Source organism: Ambystoma mexicanum, chromosome 13 (assembly GCF_040938575.1).
Source record: "Ambystoma mexicanum isolate Mex_15411 chromosome 13, UKY_AmexF1_1, whole genome shotgun sequence".
Classification (NCBI taxonomy): domain Eukaryota; kingdom Metazoa; phylum Chordata; class Amphibia; order Caudata; family Ambystomatidae; genus Ambystoma; species Ambystoma mexicanum.
In genome coordinates, this window is record NC_090938.1 from 653,933,542 (window position 1) to 653,957,074 (window position 23,533).

Consider the following 23,533-nt stretch of genomic DNA (forward strand, 5'->3'; position numbering starts at 1 on the left):
AATCTGCCTGGCATCACGTTCTTGTGAAGTGCCCTCAGATCGATGTACAGTCTCAGGTTCCCATTTGCCTTGCGTAGAGCCATGATGGGGCTTATTCACCGCATCCGTTTCCTCAATACTTCCTTCACTCAGCATGCAGTTCAATTTGTTCTCCACATACACCCTCAAGACAAGAGGTATAGTACGAGCTCTCTACCTTACAGGTATAGCGCCTGGCTTTAGCCCAATTAGATGGACAAACCCCCTTTAAGCATCCCATCTTTTCTGCAAAAACCTCTGCAAACATCTTCACCATGTTGGTCTCCTTTATTTGCACAGACTCCACCCCTCCTGGTACCTTGTGTCTAACCCCCACCTGAAAGAGATGATCAGGTGGCTCAGGCAAAGATCAGCTTGGGCATCCCAAGATAACAAGTTAGCTCCTTTGGTGGTCCCTCTTACCATGCACTGGGCATTTTTGTGCCAGAACCCCCACACAATATTGTTGGGCACATCCCTGTATGCATGTGCTGACACACTTGCCTCATGCAAAACACAGGAGTTACATTTTTGCTTCCACATTTCTAAGTTCACCGGACACTGCATTGACCATTATCGCTGCATGGGGTTTTACCATCTGGGGGGGGGGGGGGGGGGGGGGGGGGGGGGCGCACCAACAGCATTCACTACGCAGGATTCATCTTCCTTGCTGCTTCAGTCTACCTGGTTAAAGTGTCATACTTACTATCCTGAACCATTTCGACACTTGTTCGCGTTTACAACAGCGCGACACATGACCTTTTCTCCCAGAGTCTCTGCATTTCACATGATGCGCAAAACACTGTTTATCGCTGGTCATGTGATCTGGTTTTCCACATTAACACCTTTTGACAAATGTCTTCCCTTCCCTACCTTAGACATCCGCTCTTCTTGTTTACCATATTGCTCGTGTCCTTGCTGTTTATGCCGTGCTTTGACTGCTTCAATTGAACTTAGTTGGATATCGTTTTTGCAGGCTCAGAATCCAAAGCTTCAATGCACTTTTCCGTTTGTTGCACTTTTCCGTTTTTGTTCCACCATCCTCGCAACTTCCATGGCCCTCTCTAGCGAAAAAAAACCCCATGCCACTGGCTCCCTCTCTCCACAGCACCACCCTGATCGTATGATCAGCACAGTTTATTAGCTGGTCTCCAACATGCTCATCTCTGCAGTGACTATAATCGCACTTAATGGCCAGTCCACGTAGAATATTGACAAACTCTTCAATTGACGCTCCACTTTTTTGATTCCTTATCGCGAAGTGATATCTCGCTAAGAATGTGTTTTCTTTAACGATCAAGTGTTTGTCCAATTTTAGCAAGCTCTGTTAAAAAACAGATAGTCCTTCTGCCGCATGACTTTGCGAATCCGGCAACTTAACTTGGCCCTCTTGGCATAGGCAGTTGTATAAAAGCAAGTCTTTTCGATCTGCAGCAAAATTGCTTCCATACACTCCATGTAAGTACCTCAGAAACCCTTCCCTCCAGTCTCCCGATTTGACGCTGGTGGGTCAAAAATAGGACGGGACTTGGAATTATAGCGCTGGTGTAGTTGCCCCAGAAGAAATGCACTATGTGGGTAGAGGCTTGTGAAAGTGTAGGCAAATGGAAGTCAGATTCCTTGTTTTGAAATTACTGTTGGTAGTTAAGATTTCTTGTTTAAAAGACAAATGTTCAGTCCACTCTGCCCGACACCAAAATTGGTGCGTTAGTTGCACTTTTCAATCACCGGCTTCTCAGGGCGTATTGCTTAGCTATATTGCCTGACCAATCAATGTCTGTGCTTGCATTATACCTGGATACTGTCTGCAGCTCCACCGGACCTTAAAATGGCCGCAGCAACGACTTTGCTCGCAGTGGGAGAATATGTTAAACAAAGCGCCAGGGCTTTTCAGCTGGCTGTTTCCTCCCGTCAATCCTCGCGCACAGCCCAATCCTCCACCAACCTGGCTGCTGGCTTGTGGGAGGTCACTTTTGGCTCCCCCATGTTGTCTCTCGCAGCTCCACAGCCCCTCACGTAAGTTTCTGTCATTCTAGATGCTGAACTGTCCGGATCAATCCTCACGTCGTCCCTCACAGTTCTGCGGCATCTCCCAGGAGCTTTGTGCTTACAAATGCTGATAGTGACAGTCTGGAGCTGCTGCTCTTTTAATCCTCAGCTCCAGTATTATGACAGCAGGCATTGCTAAGTCTTTACAAGTTTCTTTATTTTCTGATAAGGCTGCAGCAGCCCCAGTCCTTTGAAGCCAGGACTCAACTACCCACCATTCTGAATATTCGCAGGAACTGATTGACATGTTGTGCTCTACTAAGGAATGCTAGTGATAACAATTCTAAGCTTATAACAGTGCCAAGTTAGTCTACATAAAATATGCACCCTAACTATTTACACTAAATTTATGTACATTCTCCACCTATCAATGGAAAACCTCTCACATTATACGTATGCAGATAACCCATACCATCTGTGTATAACATGAAGGCATGCCTGGGAATAAGGTATGCCGTTTATTTTAGTCTTCTGTGGGCATAAAAGACTGTAGCAAGTACAAGATCTTAGGAAGGGTTCGAATGAGTTTTAATTCAGTCTCTCATTTGGACCCTAGTAGTTTACCTTCAATTTCGGCCTTAGTAGTGTAGTTCTGGGAACTGAACAAGAATTCAGTCAGAAAACCGACAAAGTGTGGTGATAAAATGGCAGCTTAATGTATCAAACGTCATATCACATAGCGTGATAACGTTACGTGTATTGATGACAGATGTCGTAACGCATTGTAGAAAAAAGTACAGGCAATTACAGAGATGGAAATGAGCAATCTCAAATAGATATGCAAATTATTCTAAATTTACTATTTTAGAAAAACCACGCAAAAGAATTCTAGGTCTTTTAGAAAAGTATATACACAATACATTAAATGAATATTGCACACTTACAATCTATGTAGAAAGGAGTTCAATAATAAGGATTGTGACAAATCGACAGATAATTCAGTCACTTCTCCCCAGAAGAGAGCCTTTCCTTATGAGGCTAGGGCGGTGAGCCCGCTACGCAACATTTCCCTTACGGGTGGCAGTAAGTGGTACCCAGTGAGCCTGGAGGGTAGCCAAGCAACCATTTGGTACAGCACACAGGTAGGTCTGCAGGGGAGCAAGAGAGAAAGCAGAGGAGAAGAGGAACACTTTGAGCTGCATCCGGAACTAGGTGGTCCCGGCTCAAGTTTGAGGGGGGCAGGGAGGCCATTCCAGAGTGAGGCACCTGCAGAGGAGAGAGAGATCTACCCCCCCAATCTCTGTCTGAGTCTAACTCTTAGAGAGTTGGAGGTAGCTGAGTGAAGGGCTCGAGAAGGAAGGTATTTTGGGAGAGAGTGTTGGATGTGGTGTGGGTTTCAGCCCTAGAAACATTGTGGCTTGTCCAAGGGTCTTGAACTTGATCCTTGCAGCCACCGGGAGTCAGCAGAGAGATTCAGGGCTGGAGAGATACAGTCCCTGGGCTTGAGGCCAAGGATAAGTATTGCAGTCCTGTTCTGGATTAGTTGCGGAAGGCGGCCATTGGAGGAAGGCAGATTGAGGAAGAGGCTGTTGCAGTATTCCAGTCTAGAGAGAACCAAGGATCTGGAGACAATGAGCTTCTGAGGGAAAGTGAGAGAGGGAAGAGTCCCTTTGAGGAGGTGCAGCTGGTAGTGGGACTTCTTGGCAACGTTCGAGATGTGAGGAGAGAAGGAGAGTGGAGTCGAAGATGACACAGGTTTTTTGCCTCGCAGGAAGAGGGCCTAAGGCGGGCGGCCAGAGTGAGAGAGAGAAACGGGGATAGGTGTCCAATGAGAAGGATCTCAGTCTTAATGGCATTAAGGCAGAGATCGTTGGAGGCGCACTAATCCTGAATCGCAGATATTCATGGATGAGCGAGAGAGAGGAGAGGAGGGGAGCCTGAAGGAAAGCGGTGTCATCTGCAGAACACTGAAAGTTAGAGAAGGCAGAGATCAGGTGGGCCAAAGTAGAGGTTGAAAGGTTAGAGCCCTCGGGAACACCACATGTAGAGAGAGAGGTGGCAGAGAGAAAGGGATCAAGTTAAAGCTGGGAGGGTCGGTCGAAGAGGAAGGAGGTCAGCCACTCCAGGGCATGATCCGTGATGCCCAGGTTCTCACAGAGTCGATTGATCAGGATGGCGTGGTTGGCCGTGTCGAAAGCAGAGGAAAGATCAAAGAGGAGGAGGAGGACATAAGGCATGCTGAAATCAAGGTTAGAGAGCAGATCTTCACAGGTGTTCAGGAGAGCAGAACTAATGATTGCGTGTCAGGGAATTCCACAGATGAAAATATACCCAAGCAATCTTTCACAAAGTCATCACACAGAAAGTTATGGTGGGTTTAAAAAGGCATTGTGGGTGTGCAAATAAATTCATTCTCTCATTCATTCCCTCTCTCGCTCTATCAGACGTTAGTAGAATAATGATTATGGGATTTTGGACCAGGCCTTGGTTGGATTCAGGTTAGTTAAATCACGCCTACTTTCTTCCTCGGTTCTACTCTCACTCCCCTCCACCTTACTTCATCCCACCAATACTGAGCCTTATTGCTCATCCTACTCACCTCCACCATTTGATGCAACCACTCCTCCACTCACTACTCTTCCCCTCTTAGTACTCCCCTTCTCCTCCCACTACTCTTCACAAACACCCTCCTTTCACTCTGTACCATACACTCTTTACACAAAATCCTACTCACTTGCCACCCAATCATCCCCACTTGCACTACAGAACCACTTCACATCTCCAGAAGCCACGGCTTCTTCGTTTGTTGGTCAATTGGTCCACCTCCACTGCGGACATCACACAAATAACCCACACTTCCTCCTTCCTGGTCCCTTCGTCTCACTCCCCAGCTCTTGACTGACTGCGTGGCTTCCCCTGGCCAAACATGTCCCCCACACCCTCCCCCCTCCCCCTAGGATGTGCAAGTACACAGAGAAATGTTTTTAAAATAAAACAAAAATAAGGGGTACCCGCCCCCGCCTCCAATTTCTTTGTGCAAGTTTGCCATGGACTAGTGATGGCCATTCAGGAGAGTCAATGTTGTGGCTTTTACTCCGGCTCCACAACTCGGGACATGGTCTGATAAATGTTCCATGGGAGGGTGTTGATGGCTTCCTGGTGGTCCAGCAGACCTTAATTTTACAGGATGGACTTACCTTGTCAATAACAAGAGACTGTGCATTGCTGTGTAATTCAGCATTCTTCATCTTCTTCCAGTGTGGAGGCCCTATACCATTCACCATACTTAATGCTTTGGCCCTTTCCTGTTCCAGAGCCCCTTGACACATCAGTCTTCTCCTCTGCTGCATTCATAGCTTTAGGGGTGGATCTGACAGACAAATATAATGGGAACTATCGATTTTAGGAGGCAAGGCTGGAAATAAGGGTCCTCACACTAACCCGATGGCACAGAGGAGGGATGGGTAAAACGAGACCTTTTCTGATTTCGTCATCTCCCTGGAGGGACCTCAACCTGACACAGGGGCTGCCACCCATATTAACAAGGCCGGGGAAACTGGCCTGGTTAGGTGCTCGTTTGACCCTTCTCCCCCTTTGCAAGCACTTGCAGATACCCCTGGCAGAATCGCAATATGCAACTCTTCAAACGAGCCTCCGAGAGGGTCACTTGCACATTGGTTAAAAACACATCATAAAAATTCCTCACATGGAGGTAGAATCACCAAATGCAAAGAACATAGTGGAATGCCACGCCCACCAGATTTCTTGTTCAGTCCCACAGAGAGGCAAGAGGGAGGCACTGGGAAGAGAAATGAGGAAGGAAAGATGGGTGAAGGGGGTGGGAGGATGAAGGGTAGCAGAAGACAGAAAGCGATAGGTAAGCAATTAAGATGTCACTATGGATTTCAACGTGTCAAATTCAATTAACAATACTTATCAATGTACAATCAAGATATTGTCCTTCTAGGATTTCACATCCTGGTTCTGATCCTCCTCTATCTTTGCTGCTCTTTCAGCCGATAAGCGATAAGTGGTTTCTTCTTTCTCTACTTTCTATTTTGTGTATATTCTATTGTGTTTTACCACTAAGGGTGCAGGAGTAAAGTTCGGAGACAAGGGTGGCATGGTTTGGCTACAAACTTGCATTCATAAAAGTAAAGGGGTTGGAGAAAGGCCTTTCCTAGCCCTAAACTAAAAGGGGATCCGGTGCCTGCAAGAAAACTGTCAGAATGTCCAAATAATTATCACTGTCGTGTCCCAAAGTAAATGTAGTGACAGTTCTTGCCACTTCAAAGTCTGAAGTGTTCAAAGGAAAACAAATGTTCAGCTTCTTAACAATCAATGTCCCAGTAACCAGGACATGGCTCCTTTCCCTGGTTACTCCCAGCCCTTCATATGTGTGAGAGTCCCAGATTAGCAAAGCTGCATCACAAAATGAGGGTTTATCCTCTTGGCAAACATACACTTCCTTCTGGACCGTCTCGGTTTCTTCTAGGATCACAGATCCTCTTATTTGATCCTCATGGGTTCAGTCTCACCCTCCCTCCCTCTCTCTCTCTCTCTCTCTCTCCCCATCTCCCCAGGGTTTGCCTCGGGAGCTTGCTCACAGTGTCCCTTCCTTCTGGACTTCCAGCACTGTACCACCTTCTTCTGTGTGTGTCCCTTCTTTAACGGGCTTACAAATGTGGTTCTCGCAGCTGCTCATCGGCTGCCAGCAGCCCTCTACTTTCCTCCTCGTAGGATAGCTCTTTCTCCCTGTCCCAGCTGACAGGCATCTAATCTCCTGCACTTTCATGTTTGGTCAAGAACAAACCATCAAATTTTTCAGAAGACTAGATACCGATCACTCCAGAGAACTGCAGTGTATCCTTCTGCGCATCTTGACAGTAATGTTATAGTTCTTATATGGAAAATCAAGTGTCCCCTGGTATTCTAGTCAGATCAGAGATATTATCCGACAGCAAAGAAGGTTGACCCCATCTAAAGATAAGGAGGAAGGGTTGGACTTTTGTAAGGAGGGGGGGGGGGGGGGGGGGTCTGATGTAAAGCAGGATTATACTGTGTTATCTGGGAAGGGTCATCCTATCTGCCATTTGATCCTCCACCTGTGTATCACCCCGAGGGGGACTTGTACGGCGAACGCACCACCCTAGCCCATGGGAAAGGTCTCCCCCTAGGGGAGAAAGGACGAAATCCTCAGATTTGTCACGCAGTCAGTGATATTTTAGAATTGCACTCGGTCATAAGTGAATAATCTATTTGGGAAGCGTTCTTCCCCAAAAAAAAAAGAGATGCAGAGCGCATTGCAGCCGCAGGAGCTGTGCTTCACGAAAAGCGAGCACGTCCCCGCCTGGAACCAGAGGCAGACTACGGTCAGAAGAGAGATCGGCGGCCAAACGGGCAGGATATCCGGAACAGCTATCCAGAGCGGAAGTTTGCCCAGACTTTCCCATCCCATGCCGGCAGGTGCTGTAATTTGCTGCCAGCCCCACGCTGGGACAGCTGAGGTGGGGCTGTTGATGTGTGCCTGCACTCCTGACATCGGACAGCAGCGGTGAGCAAGCAAGTGAATGTCGTGACGGGGAGGGGCCCCGCCTGGCAGAAGAGGGACATCTGAAGCCCTGGTGAGCAAAAAGGAGGTAGGGAACACCTGGACTGTGCCCTCCCGAGGCCTCGCCGCAAGATACAAGGAGCGAGCAGGCTTGGGGAGGTGTAACCCTCCGCCCCCCCCAAGGGGAGACGCAAGCAGCATAGCATATAGCTGGCAATCAAGAGGGGGATGGGCTGACTGGGCCGCTGAAAAGCCTTGCTGGTGCACATCCAGGAGCCGCTGGAAGGAGCACATAGAAGCTTGGGAGTGAGCTGACCACGAGCGAGGGTGTACACTGCTGCGCACCCCTCCCAGAAGAAGAGAAGGAGGAGAGAGCCCATCGAGGGTAACTACATTGCATTCAGTGCAAAGGGAGAGCATGTGGCCGCAGTGGTGAACAGGGAAGGATCCTGAGACACCACAGCATTGAACTTACCCATTTAGCCACCAGCAGTCAGGAGGTGAGCTGCAGGAGCAGAGTGAACCTAGCCTGTCCTCACCCAACACCCCCTGACCTCCCTGGGGGTGGGAGGAGCATGTTCCCCACCAGGGAGCGGGCCCAGATAGTAGAAGCAACTAACTGTTGGGGAGGCTGTCCCATCAGAGGATCCCCAAACGAGGCCCACAAGCAGCGCAAGGTGAGAAAAGGTGCTTGAAGCTGCTGGGGCAGTGAGAAGAGGCGTCATCAGGGGTGATGCTCCTCACAGAGAATGCTCCTGCCCCCCCCCCCCCCGCCACCCAAATATTAGTGAGGGAACAAAGCACATAAATACCCAGAGAGGAGGGACCAGCAACTGCATGTGAAGAGGACCCCAGGGGGTCCCCATAACAGAAGACTACTAGAGGGCAGATGTCAAAGGCCAACATGAAGGCACTCTCTCCACCATATGGGGCCCAGAGTAACACAAGGGGAACAAATAAGGCATCCCACGACATGGCGGACCACAGAGAACCCGTGGGCACAGGATCTCCACGGCAATCCGATGGCCATCCAAATATCGCTCACTAAAACCTTTCAAGAACAATTCCAATTATTGAGATCAGACCTCAACTCTGCCTTAGCAGAAACAAGACAGAACGCCGGCCAGCTGGGGGAAAAGGACAGACCTCCTCGAGAAGGGAGACTCCAGGAAATGTAAAAGGATACAACAGCACACAGTGAAGCCATAGAGCGACAATGCGGCCATGCAAAATCTCGAGTTGCAGATGGAAGACATGTCAATTGCGATTGGATCAACATAAGGCAAAAGAATCTGCCCAAGACAGTCACGGACTTAAAGGGAGAGGTCCAGAGGGTTTTTGCAGACCTCCTGGGAGATAAGAGCATGGAAGAGATTGAGCTGGACTGGACCCATAGAACCAGCAGAATGGCAAGGGGGTCCAACAACAGGACGAGAGGTCTTGGCGGCTTTTTGCACTACATGCAGTCTTGCAAGCAGCTAGGGCGAAGGAACCAGTGTCATACCAAGGTACACCGATATCCCCATCGAAGGGGCCAAATGCGAGGAGGAACAGAACGAGAGGCTATAGGGAGAGATTGGGGGAGGGGAGCATCAGGACAATGACTTAAGTCGACGAGACATAATGTGAGAGGGCTCAACTCCTCTCTCAAGAGGAAAAAATTGAGCATTTCACTAGGAAATCCGGCCCAGATGTACTTGCGGTCCAGGAGATATCTCCTGAGGAAAGATCAGACAAGAATAAGAAGGGATTCTCTCGAATGTTTCACACCTCCAGCCAGACTAAGAAGCTGGAGGACAAGATATGGGACTTTTAATTTAAACAAAGCCTCCAACATGGGGGAAGAGCACCCGGTGGGACGCGTTTAAAGCCGCAATTAGGGGTGATCTCATTGCCTTAAAAGCACAGAGTGACAGGCAAATGAGGATACTCGAGACTCACCTGGAGGCTGAAGTGTAAGAGAATAAGCAATTATTGCCCCCTCCAGAAGGTCAATGAGGGAATACCGACAAGCGGTGAGCTAGTTTAATGACTTTAGAACTAAGAGGGCAAAGAGGTTGTTACCGTTTGTCCGCCAGCGTTTTTACACAAAGGCCAATAAGGCTGATACACTCTTGTCGCGGCTTCTGAGGGGGGCAGCTGGCAGCAATACCATCACTGATATAACAGACGGCCAAAGACCCAATCACTCTCCCACTGAGGAGATTCAGGAGTGTTGTCGCTAGCTACTATGAGGGCTTGTACTCGTCCAAGAATCTGTCGACTCAGTTGATGGTGGACTTCCTGGATAGGGTTCATGTTGCCTCGTTGGGAGCCGATATAATAGGCTAGAGGGACTCCTACCGATTAATTCACCCAGGTCAATCAGGGTTTGGCCACCTTTTGGCAGAGACAATGTCAGACGAGTTGCACACCTGGTGGAGAAGGCCCACAAGACCTCAACTCCTGTGGTCCTTCCATCCCTCGACGCTGAGGAGGCCTGGTCCTTTTTGTTTAAGGTGATGGAGCCGTAAGGAAACGTCCTACAAATGGATGAGGCTAATTACATCACACCAGTGGCGCGCCTGCCAGTTAATGGGTCTCTGTCCCGTAGCATTCAGCTAAGCAGAGGGACCAAGCAGGGGTGCCCTCTTGTATGCAATATACCTGGAGCCGTTGTTGAAGTCCGGCGAGGTGCACGGAATACAGCATAAAATAGCCACTTTTGCAGACGATATGTTACTATGGCTCTTAAAGCCAGGAGAGTCCTGGAGAGCATGTGGGGAGATGTTATGGAGTTCAGGTAAGTCTCAGGCCTTAACATAACAAAATCAGAACTACTAAACCTTATGTAAGAGGAAGGGAGTTGAAGGCTTCCATGGCTTTCATATGGAGCCCTGGGGGGTGGGACCAAGTATTTGGCAATCTGGAAAAATTCCACTACTTACTGGCTGGTATGCGGCCAATTACCCACCTATGCGGTCAGCTATTAAAGCGGATCTTCAAAGGTGGATGACTTCATTGGTGGGCAGAAGGGCAGAGGTGAAAATGGAGATGCTCCCTCAGATGATCTACCTGGCGGTTCTGAATAGCTTCTTTGGCGAGCTGGGGAAAACAGGCAATTTTATATGGGAAGGTAAGAGACCAAGGATTAACCGTTCTCTAATGAGGTTCCCAAGGAGGGAAGGAGGGATGGCGCTCCCAAATGTCCAACTGTATTCTGATGCATTCCAACTGCGGATCATACAGGAATGATTCTCGGGGCACAAGGGGAAACAGTGGAAAGCAATGGACCAAGCGGCGGTGAGGCACAATCTTGAGGGAGGTACTGTGGTTATTGCAACAGCATAGGCCAAGGCACATGTACCAGAGTAATATCACAAGACTGGTGGCAGACACGTGGGCCAAATTGGCAGGGAAATATGGATCACAACCTTCCCATCCCTACTCAGCCCCATCTTTAATAACCCACATTTTTCAGTGGGAACAGAACCAGGGTTGTTTGTTTACTCAATGGCGAGAAGTAGGATGCTACAGACTGCGGGACATGTTTCAGGGGCCAACAGCCAGACCCTTTACTGAATGGAAGAAATGCTTTGGGGTGGGCGAAAACAAGAGGCTGCACCACTTCCAGATGCAGCACTGGCTCCAAGACCCAGAGGTCAAGGCAGCGGCTACTCGCCAGCCTACCCCATTCGAAAAGTTCCTCTTAACACATGATGGGTCAAAGGGTCTTATACTAGAGTCTCTACAAAATCCTAGATGAGGCTAGACCCCAGGCTACATGGCCCTACATGGAAAGGACAATCTGGAGGTAAATAAGCAGGGACAACTGGGAGAGACGAGGCCGATACCAATTGTGCTCAAAGTATACCAACCACAGGAATGTTGGTATAAAGCGTTATATAGGTGGCCCTATACCCTCGCTCATCTCCACAAGATTTACCCTGGGTCCTCATGGGAGTGTTTGAGGGGGTGTGGGGAGGCAGGCACGTGGACCCACATTTGGTGGAGATGGACCAAAATCGAGCCTTTCTGGAAGGAGGTGCAGGAATCACAGGTTCAGGCCTCTGGGGAAAATGCAAGAGCACCGCCGGAGGTGGTGTTACTAGGGTTGGACGAAGGGCACATGGAGCGTAAATGCAAAGGACGAAAGAAGGCTCAGGCTATGCCAACATTAGCAGCAGTGTTGCTCATAGCACAGCGCTGGAAGGGAACGGCCGTTCCCACGCTCCAAGACTGGCTCTGCAAGGTTTGGGACTTGACTTGGTGGGATTGGAATGGGCAGCATATATATGCAATGAACAATAACTCACTAGGTTTGAAGCAGGATCTGCTCCTCCAACACTCGCTCGGTATGGATCGCATAACTGTGACGCACGCATGTGAATGAGAGGAAGGCAATCATCAATTTAGGTCTATATGTCTTCTAATGCAGTTGCATGTGGAGCCCACCATTGTAAACTGCTGGAAGAGATTGCAAGGGAGATTGTCCCGGGCATTTTTGTCTGGACAGACGTATTGCGCTACAGGAAGAGTATCTACTGGACCTAGACAATACAGTGGCGGTATTCCATACATCTTTGTGACCCTATGGAATGGAAGCAGTCTTTTCTGTGAGCAACTCTGTGGGGTTTGCTAGAGGTGGATTCGTTTACTTCTCGTCTCATATTTCTTTAGCGGGAGTCCAAACTAGAAGCAGTGGATTGGTATGCTTTTCAACAGAATTGTGCACCATCAAAGGTTATGCGTTCCCTCTGTTCCTCAGGATTCCAAGACTGTATCGGCATGTAATCGTTAAACAATTGTCAGTGATTCTGTTGACCTTGCTATAGCCATCTCGGTCTTGGTGTCAGACTTTGTTAGAGATCCCAGTGGATGCTTCCCATCATTTGTCGATGTTCTTTGTGAACCCAGACGACGAGCAGGTCAACCTTGTTCTTCAGGGATTCCGGCAGCTAATGGAGTGGAGGATTTCACGAGTTCTTGGCATATGGATAGCACTTCAGCTTCTTCCATCGTCAGGGAATGCTGCCCCCAACCCCCCACCCAACTTGAGGGTTATCCAGCAGCTTGGGTTCGCTGGTGTGTGGGGAAGATCACGGGAGCTCGTTTAGGCATCTCCAGTAAAGTTAGTACATTTCTTGTCTCCATCTGTTTAATCAGGGAAATGGTTGTTTTACTCTGAATATATACAGGTTGGCTAGCTCAGCGGGGCATGGGTTTGTGGATGACAGCCATTCACTCTCAGTCATTAGTGCATTGCCTCCTTAAAGAGGTTATGGTACTCAAATCGCCAGGACCTAAATACTCAGCCTTGTGGGATATGAACATTGTTCTTGTCATGGCTTTCTAGCAAAACGCAGTCACTGAAACAATGGTCTGCAAAATTGAACGTGATGCTTAGTTTCCTTTAAAACAGTGTCGGAAGTTGAGGCGTTAGATGTAAACAAAAGGTCTCCAGTTAATTATCCAGCTTTTCTGGATCAAGAGAAATTGTGTGTGGTGAAATGTTTAAAACAGTATGAAAGAGCCATGACCGATACAAGAAACCCCAATAAAAAAAAAAATAAAAAAAAATGTACAAATAAATATATTTTTAAAAAAATTAAACACACCCACTTATTGCCTGTAAGAAACATTTTGGACCTGTGTCTTCCACCTACTCCCTCTCGTCAGGTGGGTTTGCGGGGTCATGTCATTTTCTGGTATAGATGTTTCCCAGTTTGGAGCCCCTGACAAGAGAAGCCAGGGCCACAAAATCATCTTTGTTCAGGGGGAGGGGGGGGCGGATTCCCAAATATTCTCAAATCAGCTGATTGGACAAGCAATTCCACTTTTTCAAGGCGTTTTACTTTAAGCTCATTCTGCAAGCTTTGCAAAGTGTTGTGGATACGCTGAGTGTGCAAAATCACAGCCTGTGTCTTAAAATACTAATAATTGTATGAACTAGCTGCGTATGGAAATTGTAATTTATAGACCATGACGGACACTGATAAGTTGTACCTGGGGTTACGTGCAGCCGGTTTAAGACACCCTTTTCTGTTCTTATTAAAGTAAACTGTTTCTTTGCCACTGGCAGTTTCCAGTAAGGTAGACATTACATAGACACCTGTCACAACTACCAAAGAAAATCAGCACTCTTCATTCAAGAAGAACATTCTTTTACATAAACCGGACCACAGCACACATTTGAGGGTCACCATTAAATATAGCAAACATTGTAAACTCTGTAAAGCAGGTGGCGCGCTTTAGAAAAGCATGGAAACTAAGCATTAGGGCAACATTTGTACTTGTGGTCGTCTGTATCATGAACGCATTTGCTAGGTTACTGATAGTGGATTACCAATAAATACATAAAATAGTCAAATCAAACAGAGTTCAGAAAAGATGCAAGTAAAGTTCTAGGTGGACACAGCCAAATAACATCTCAATTAGGGAATTGTTTTAACAATACGATACAAAAAGGGGGTGGGGTTGGGGGGGACAAGGCAACTGCTTGTTGAACTCTTTGGACCCAATTCTGACAATATCACCATCCAGGAATAGCATAATCTTTAATGATTTCCACAATGGAGTGGATTCTCCAGGCTCATCTCTCTTCTCAAGAGAGCTCAACCATACAACGCATAGGGCTAGCCGCTTCCATCCCCTATTCCGAGGGCCCAGACATTAAAAACCATATCTCATATACTTGCAAGTCTTGTAGAGCTCTACTTGTTAGTCTGTGTCTACTTTCATTGGATTGGCCATCTTGTGCCAGTCAGGCTAATGTGGACATGCTATGTGCATTTATTCCCGAACATGGGCCATGCTTCTATTTACAACTAATGCTGCAGTTAGTTACCTAGAGAGTAGTGCTACACACAGCAATTGGTGCTCAGTCACGATTTATTCAAGCGAAAAAAGAAAAAAAAAAAACGAAGCTGCTACAGAGCAACTTGGAACAAATATTTTAAGATCCAAAGGCGGTGCTAAATTCATGTATGCCAGCAACTGAATGTTGATCTATAAATTAAGAGGTTATTTTGTCTTCATTTTTTCCTGGCAGACCGGCTGGTTAGGGAGAATTTTAATTTCTGTGCTCATTCCCTTCAACCTTAGAGACCCCCCAGCTCTTTTGCTGGACCTAGTCATTTTAACTCCCGAGTGAGTGGGACCTTTTTCTCACTCATGTGTCTCCCCCCCGCCCCACCGATTTGGATTTTACATTTTCACTGTTTTTGAAGTCAGACAAACTCCATAGGCATCTGCTTTTTGTAAGTGACACACAGCACCCTTTGTACAGCGTCACCGAGAATGATCTTGGGTGGACTACTGTTCCCAAGAATAGTAAGGTGAAATTATTTTTCCTTTGTAGGTCCAGCACATACCATCTTATGTGGAGTGCTGGGGGGTTACTTAGTAGCCCCTTATTCTACTTTCTCATGTAACATGTTTTGCTACCCTCACTACTTAAAATGGCTGGTAGGAGTGGTTTCATTTTTACTACCAGTGTGCTTTTTTACAGCAGGCCTCAGCTCAGTACAGCACCAATGGGTGATCATTTTGTCAAAATGGCCAGTCTTCTTTTTTCACCATTTTCTGTTTGTGAGGTCTTTCTTGGCTTTTACTCTGTGCGCCGAGACAGATGCCCGCCAAAGGCAAAACGCACAAAGGGCTCGCTTCAGCCCTGAAGCCCGCCCCTGGATCCAGTGTGTCTGGAAGTGCAGGATGTGAGGGTCACGAAACTCCCATGTCCTTTGTCTCTGGGAGTGCCTGAACAAAACCAGTCCCGATTGGCTGTCCTGAAAGGACAGCCACCCTCCTGTGTGATTGACAGCCGAGGCCGTGCATGAATGGGAAAATTTGCTTTAAAAAGGCGAGGGTTTTGGGACTAGAGGCAGAGTCGACCACTGGAAGAACCATCCAAAGCAGAAATCGTGACGAGAAGCCCGCTGTAACCGCCGAATCTACAAAAAAGCTCTGCAAGGGATGACTTCTTTCCTTGGGTTAGTGCATGGGTGCACAACATACGGCCCGCGGGCCTGTTGTGGCCCGCCATGCTGTTTTGTCCGGCCCGGAAGGCACAAACACTTTCCTAATGGAGGGCGGCCCGCAAGCAGCATCGGCCGCCCTCCATTAGGAAAGTCTTTGTTGTCTTCCGTGCCTGACAAAACACTGGCTGTCATTGGCTCAGCACACACGCACCACGTCACTCCAACGAGCCACGTAGTGCTTGTACGCTGCACCAATGGAGTGCCAGCACTACGGCTGGCGTGGCCAGTAAGGCTTGATGCCGGAAGGCATTTCAGCCTTGCTTGCCACGCCAGCCGTAGTACGATTCCACTTACCTCGCCAGCGTTTCAGCTTACCTGCCTTCCAGCACGTCTCCGGTAAGTCGTCTGTGTGTTTGTGTTGTGTATGTTGAGATGGGGGGGCGTGTCGGATGTGTATGAATGTTTGTTTTTTGTGTATGTTGAGATGGTTTGTTTTTGAATGTTCGTGTTGTGTATCTTGAGATGCATGTATGGGTGCATGCTTCAGAGTTTGTGTACTGAGTTGGGGGGTTGGGTCTGTATAGGTGCACGCTTGAGAGTGTGTATGCCGAGTTGGGGGGGGGTTCGGGTCTGTATGGGTGCATGCTTGAGTGTGCTTGGGGCATAGTGTTTGGTTGGGGATGAGGGAGCCATGGGGCACAGTGTTTGGTTGGGGGTGAGGGGGGCATAGTGTTTGGTTGGGGGTGAGGGGGCCATGGGGCACAGTGTTTGGTTGGAGGTGAGGGGGCAGTGTTGGTTGGGGGTGAGGGGGCCATGGGGCATAGTGGTTGGTTGGGGGTGAGGGGGCCATGGGGCATAGTGTTGCACTCCAAGAGTGAACTCAATAATAAAGCTAAAACAGGCACAGTAGGAGATGTACACCCTTTGCTTTTTTGAGGAAACCGGACTCAACGAAGGCCATACTCCTCTTGGGCAACCCAAAATAACGGAATGTCCAATCAAGGGTAAATGAAATATATATATATATTTAATTAAACCGACGATATACAATAACTACATTGAAATAAATGATAACAATGGAAAATGTGTAGTACAAAATGTAAGTTTGAAATGCAATAAAAATCGTTACCCCCTCAAAAACATTCTTTTTCCATGTGTTTAATACAGATTGGGGGTTGAAAAAGCCTCCTGACATGTTCCGCCCACTTTTACTTTTCGGCCCACTATAGCCCTCGTGTAAGATACTTTCAGCCCTCTGTCAAAATCAGTTGTGCACCCCTGGGTTAGTGGGACCAAGTAACCCAGAGACGAAATCCACTTTGGTGCAATCCCCGGCTTGCTGTGCTTCTCCGTTGCTGCACAAGCCCAACGTCAGGGGTCCAGTGTCCATAACTGAGTGCAACATCTGCTGCGGAACTAAAGCTCCCAGGTCCTCCCAAGGACACTCCAGAAGCAGGAAATCCCAAACCAGAGTCTCCTCACCGGGGTCCTGGACCGAGGGAGCAAGCAAAGTCCAACCAGAGCTTTTCAATCTGCATCAGTGCTGTTTGCGAAGCGTTGACAATGCAAAGTGCCGCTGAAAGAGAGCACATAGCTGCCGACGACCTTTCAGAGTATTGCCGCAGGACCCTCCAGACGTCCTCCCCTTTGTCCCTGTGACGGAGGCTCACAAACCAGGGTCTGCTTGGATGTAGCAAGAAGAAATCCAGCTGGACCACTGTTCGAACCATAGGTACTGTTTGGGCTTGGGGTACTTACCTTAAGTCGTGCTGTCTCGCTTGAAATTTGCACTTGCTCAACTTTGAGTTGATTTCAACTCCCCTTTGCACAGGCCTAACAGCTTGTGTGTCTTCAGCATCAGAACTCTAGATTTTGTCCAAATGAATTTGGCTGCCCTGGCTCCCTAAAAATCACCTTTCTAAATCCATTGACTTTGACATTGCTTGTTCCTCCATAGGTTGTAGCTTGCTGAATAGTGTTACTGCTGGGAAAGGCTTACCTAGATTTCATTGGAGGATTCAGTTGTCCTCACATTATAAGAAACTGTTTTAACCTTTATATTTTCCTTAACCCTTCCTTCCTGAAACTCAGAACCTGTAAAGTATATTGGTGTGATATATTAATGCAATATTATCCTTGTTATTGAAGTCAATTCAGTGTGTAGGTGAAATGTATAGGCATCTCCAAAGAGTATTCACCAGCTTCATCGATTATGAAAAGTAATTAGAAAGTTAGCTTGAAACGTTACAAACAATTGCCTTTTTAAAGAATGCTCATTTGAAACTGATGTTAAATAAATATTTATAACTGAATCCTTGAGTGTAAGTGTTATTTGGTTACTCGTATTGATGAATTTCATCTGTACAGCTCTACTGCTCACATTCACCACTCTTGAGATAGGCCAGGCTGCTCAATCACAGTACCAACGTGTGTAGTACAGACTAATACCAAAAGGTAGGTTACCTAATACCAAGCAGTTAAGTCCTGTGTAATCTCACAAAGTGTGATTGCACCAATTCTTACCAAACACTGCTCATGCAAGTCTGTGGCATTTCTCTGCTTTTCAGGATGTAACCTGGGGTCTTAGGATGCAAGTTATTACGTTGCAGGTTGATTTTATCTTGCATTTGCACGTGGGTGACACATGCAGAGTGGTGCATAGTTTGTAACAGCATTTAAGACCAATATCTTCCCACACTCTAGTGTATGCAGAGCTCCACAGAAGCCAATTTCTTACGGTCAAGTGCCCTTCAAAGCAAACAATACTTACAGGGGTGTTGACACCTGGTCGAGACAATATCCCAACCTTTCTATATTGCAGGAATTACACTATCCTTCAGGGATTAGACGATCCTTCAGGTCTCTAAACATTAAAGTCACATAAGAAGGAGGCTATGCATTAAGGGGAAAAAAATATATAGGGTGGAAGGAGACAAATGTAACAGAAAGATCCAGATTTGTTAGAGAACACTGCTGCCACCACCAAAACAACTGCAGTACCGCCTTGAACTTTACTTAAAAAAAAAAAAACGAATTCCTTTTGTCTTTACATTCCAAATCATTTTGTCCATCAAGTGTGGGAGGATGGTGAACCATAATAGCACGGTCGATGATACACTGTGACCGGCCCAATATTTTATGAGGGCAGAGCGCTTATGTCTTTTGGATGGCCAAGAAGCTAGTTTGAAGGGTAAAAACATCAAATATCACAAAACTGAACTTAATATGACATGGTTTGCCTTAAAATGGCAAGATACTGTGTCTGCCTAGGTATTCTATGTAAACTACTGCACTATAGTACTAGTTTGTTAACAAAAGGCAACTATTCAATTCAGGGCCAACAGCAGCATTTCAAGAGTTTTGTTTTTAAATGCCACCTGGAGTCAGGAAATGTTTAATGTATCCATCCACATACATTTGTAGTTCAGTGGGGTTAGCGTCTCGTTTCTATCTATGCTAGAAAGCATAAAGTGCATACTTATCAAGCAAGCCTCATCTGGAAGATATAGTCAGCATTTGATTTGATCAGCCTAGTCTCAAGCAGACAATTGCTTCTGGAACTCAGCTTAGGCAACCCAATACCAGGCTCCTTGGTTCCTTAACCCGCCACATCTCAATTTCCCCTGATGTATGCCACCTCCTGCCTCGCCCAACTTCAAATCCTCTAATGATAAGATGGCCAGAATGTTCTAAGCAAAAAGCTTGACAATTTCGCAAAAGTTACATCAAAGGTTAATTACTCAAAACACATATGTGAAAGAAAGGCCAGAACGGCTAAGCTCACGATTTTTAAACTGAAATTTCAACGATTTCAGAAAAAAGTTGTAAAGTTTCAACTATTTTTTTCGGGACGATCAGTCTTCCTCCTCTCCAGACTACTTGTGAGCGTTATTGATAATCAATTCCGACGGGGGCACACTTGAACCACAAGGAGCACCTTTCAACCCGTCCTTGATGTTATTCACCATTTTGGTCCCTCCTAATCATCATGCAGTTCTAACTAGTATCTTTACAACGCATTTCCATCCTATAACTTCTCTGCACAGGATGTCATCTGTTCCTCTTTGAGGCAACTGAGCTACTGGAAGCAAGAAAAGGTACTTATATTTACACTCTCGTTCTCTATACAGCTGAAATCTGGCTCGCATATATAATTCTTTAGACAAGTATCCAACTTCAAAGTCACTACGGTGATAGTGTGGAGAATATTGGGTAGGTAGTTTAGGATTTTCACGCCCTATCTGCTCTACCACGCAGCTCTACTGTACCCTCCCAAACACAACCACACTATCCTATCACCGTCAAATAGGCAACTGCACCCATTTTCCAAGAACCCGAAAATTATCCGAAAGACCATACAAGTGGCAGAGGTGCATGAAATGGGTCCCTTTAACACTACCCCTCCGATTAGTGCCACATACCACGTCCCCCATAGCGAGTCCCCCCCACCCCGCCTACAGCCTCTCTTGGTGTTTAGCTTACAAAAAAGTCAAACGTGTCGATACCACAAACCCAACAAACCCAACCCTGCCTTCTTATGTGCTTCTGGACCCACATGACAGCACACCTCCTCCACCACGCCCCCTGCCACATCTCGCCCCCTCTACTCCGACACACCCATCCATCCATGCCCCCTCCCCCCTTCCTTCTCACCCCAATCACCAATCGTGCCGTCAAAGCGACCAACCCTTTACTCACCAGAGCCCAGACTCTGTGTGGCCGACATCCAGCTCAGACTCCTCAGGTAAAGCCGGCCCCTCCTCCTAACCCGGCCAGGCTAAAAGCCAAGCAACTATGGTCCAGGGTGGGCAACTACAGGCCCAAGCGGCGCTGCCGGTGTCCCTGACTGACTGGAAACCGCTCCTATAGTAGCCTACAGCCTTCGTTCCTGGGCGGGCCTGCGAAGGCAGGGTACCCGGTGCGCATGCGCAGGACACTTCGGCTTCCTCTCTTGCCACTGGAATAGATCTCTACTGCTCTTCGGGCGAATTGGCTCCGCCCGTAAACTGGGCTGGCCAGGGAACAGGAAGTAAACAAAGGAAAGCGACTGTGTGGAGTAGGGGAGAGTGCGGAGGGAACGGGAGTGCGTAGTTGGGTTCAGACGAGCACAAACAGACGGAGGTTTGGCGGAACGGCACATCACGTGACAACCGTGCGACACGCGCACGTTACGTGTACGTTGTGTACTTTTGTTAAGGTTCCCATCGGGAAACAGGAGCGGAATTAAAGCCTGGAGGAAAAAAACCGGGAAGCACCGAAAGGGAAACATGTTACAAAAAACGTAGCTCAAGGTACGGCATAGCTCTCAACCATTTGTGTTGCAAAGGCGGGTGAGACGCCCATTTGAAAGAATTGGCGTGCAGGAGGCTTGGCGGGTGAGTCAGCCCTTTACAAGGCGGGTGACACCCGCCAAAAGCGTGTGAGTTGAGAGCTTGTCACGTGTTTTTGGAAGTCCGCGGCAATAAATTGGGTGAGGTCCCTTTAATTTTTTGTTTGAAATGTCCTGGCACTCGCAGCTGATGTGTAACAATTTCGTTTATGTATGTAGGAACATGCGTTTGGTTTATGGCTGCAAATACGGGAAGGATCAATGCCGGCCAGAGGCAAGCCACATCCAACCTATCTGATGGAGGTAGTAGAGAAAGCCAATGAAAAGTTTTGTGGAAAGAAATTCATAGCTGTCATGTTTGCCACCCAGAGATCGGCTGTTGCGCTTTCATATTGTTTCAGACATTTAACCACACAGTTTCTCTTGGCTAAGAAAAGAAGGGCAATTAATGGGATCAATGCCAGTGAACCCAAGCATGACAAGCTGCTCGATAACCCTTGGAAGTTCTGGGAGCCCAAGACTCCTGACGAGGGAAGAAGCTGTAGATGAATGTGACTGGATATCCAGGGATTGCCTGTAATCTTCCACGCTACTAACCGGAGGGACACCGGGTGTTGTGGGACTTCCCGGCCAGGTCCAGCAGTGCCTCCGCATACATGGCTCTAAGAAAATCTGTGGATAATTCCAAAAGGGCCGGATATCAAGCCTGAGGCGGCCTGGGCAGTTACACAGACTAACTAAGCCTTCTGCCACATCACCTGCCTGTTGAATAGTTACTACAGCCCCGGGTCCCCTCCGTAGTTAGGCCCCCAGCTCCGGTACCTGAAAGAACTCGCGGACACAGGTCTGCTTACTACAGAGTCCCGGCGGCAACTGCCGAGCACAGGCTCTCTTTATTCCAACTCGCATGTGCGTCCTCGTTCTGGGTCGCGCATGCGTACATCACTTCTTTTTTCATAACAAACAAAACAGTCTTACAACTTCACTAAACGGAGAAATGTCAACGTCACACTCACACACAGCAATATTCATCAGACAAATTAGATGAGGCCCAACGTGGGCAGTTACCGTCCCTTCTGGCCCTTAGGAACTCAGGTCCATAATGTAGTCCTTGAAGCGGGTCGGGCATCGTCGACCCTCCTGGCGGGCATATCGTCCTTCCTCTGCTCACATCACGGGGAGGCTCCACTGGCACTGGATCCCCAGGGTCTTCTTGAAGTCCAGGTGCTGCACTGGAGGTGTAGGTTGACACCCCGCCCTCAAGGTTCTTTGGGGGTATCCCGGATGTCGACCTTGAAAAAGCAAGAGTTTCTCGTGATATTTCCTCTCCGGTCGGACGCCGTCACCTTCGAGCCGTTGACATGAGTCACCCCCATGGGGGTGGGCTCGTAGTTGAAGGACAACTTCCCTTCGGGATACCGGTTGCGTATGAGTACGGTGTTCCCTACTTTGATGTTTACCGGCCTCCGATGTCCCCAGCTTCCAGGGTCCTTTGGTCCTCGACTGCAGGGGCCTGTCCTCCAAATTCAGGTAGGAGGCCACGGGGGCACCGGTTGAACAGGGCCTCAGCTCGGGCCACCCCTGTGGACTGGTGTGGTGTGGATCGATATTCATGGCGGAATTGGTACAGATTTCTTCTCAATTTCCCTCCCCCTTGGCCCTGAGTGTTCCAGAACACCTTGTTGAGAGTCCGTATAAATCGTTCCACCTCCCTGCTGGCACATGGCCACCCTGCGGTAACCTTCCTGTGCGTCACGCCACATTCATCCATGAAAGCAGAAAACTGGCGGCCCTGGAACGGGGGACCATTGTCTGAGCACAACTCATGCGGAAACCCATGGGTGGCGAAGATCTTGTCCAGCGCCTGGATGGTGTGATCACTGGACGTGGACTCGACCAGCTCCACCTCCGGGTAGCAGGACCACTGGTCCATGAGGACTAGGAAGTACATGCCCCTCCTGGTGGATCCAAAGTCTCCATGCACAGTACTCCATGGCTTGTCGCTCCTCTCCATGGACTCGATACAGGGTTCTTTGGCCACTGGGGCGGCCGCTTGACACCAGACGCACCGTTGTGCGTACTCGTCGACCCTCCTCTCTAGATCTGGGAACCAGACTTTGGCTCTAGTCGCGCTTTTGTCTTGGCAGTGCCTTGGTGGCTGCTGTTAGCGAGTTTCAATACCTGATCCACTGCCTTCCCCTCAATAGCAATCCTTCATCGGATACAGACCGTTCATGACGCGATCGCCATAGCGCCTGCAGGTCGTGCTGCGCAGCAGTTCCTTTCCTGGACAGGTCCGCGAGGACCAATTTCCAGTCCCCACTGCCCATGGCAGTTTGTATCAGTTGTAAACACTCGTCGGTCCCTGAGGCTACGGACAACTCCTCCAGTGTCAAGGCAATCAGCATGGTTGCCTCCACCACATGCCGAATGACCTCGGCACAGTCCCCTCCTGACTGTCCAGTCTGTGCGCTGCTGCCCCTAGGATGGCGGGACAGGTAGCCCGCTGGGTTATCCCTGCCGGGCCTGTACTGCAGCTTCACCCTATACTCCATGAGAGTAAGCATCCACCTCTCAATCCTCGGGGGTGGTTTGGAGGATTCCCCTGTCATGATGGGAATGGGGTGCTTGTGAACCGTGACGACTGAGACCGGTTTTCCCAGGATGTATATCTGAAATGTTTGCAGC

At 48.2% G+C, this 23,533-nt stretch overlaps 1 protein-coding gene across 1 annotated transcript in view; it reads right to left on the reverse strand.

Moving 5' to 3' along the window:
- The window catches only part of SP2 (Sp2 transcription factor), a 267,341-nt gene extending 246,853 nt beyond the window's left edge, over positions 1 to 20,488 (reverse strand). Inside the window, exon 1 of the mRNA XM_069634642.1 lies at positions 20,215 to 20,488. Coding sequence (XP_069490743.1) covers positions 20,215 to 20,242 — 28 coding nt within the window. The 5' untranslated portion in view covers positions 20,243 to 20,488. The remainder of the gene's footprint in view (positions 1 to 20,214) is intronic.
- Between the last annotated feature and the right edge of the window lie 3,045 nt (positions 20,489 to 23,533).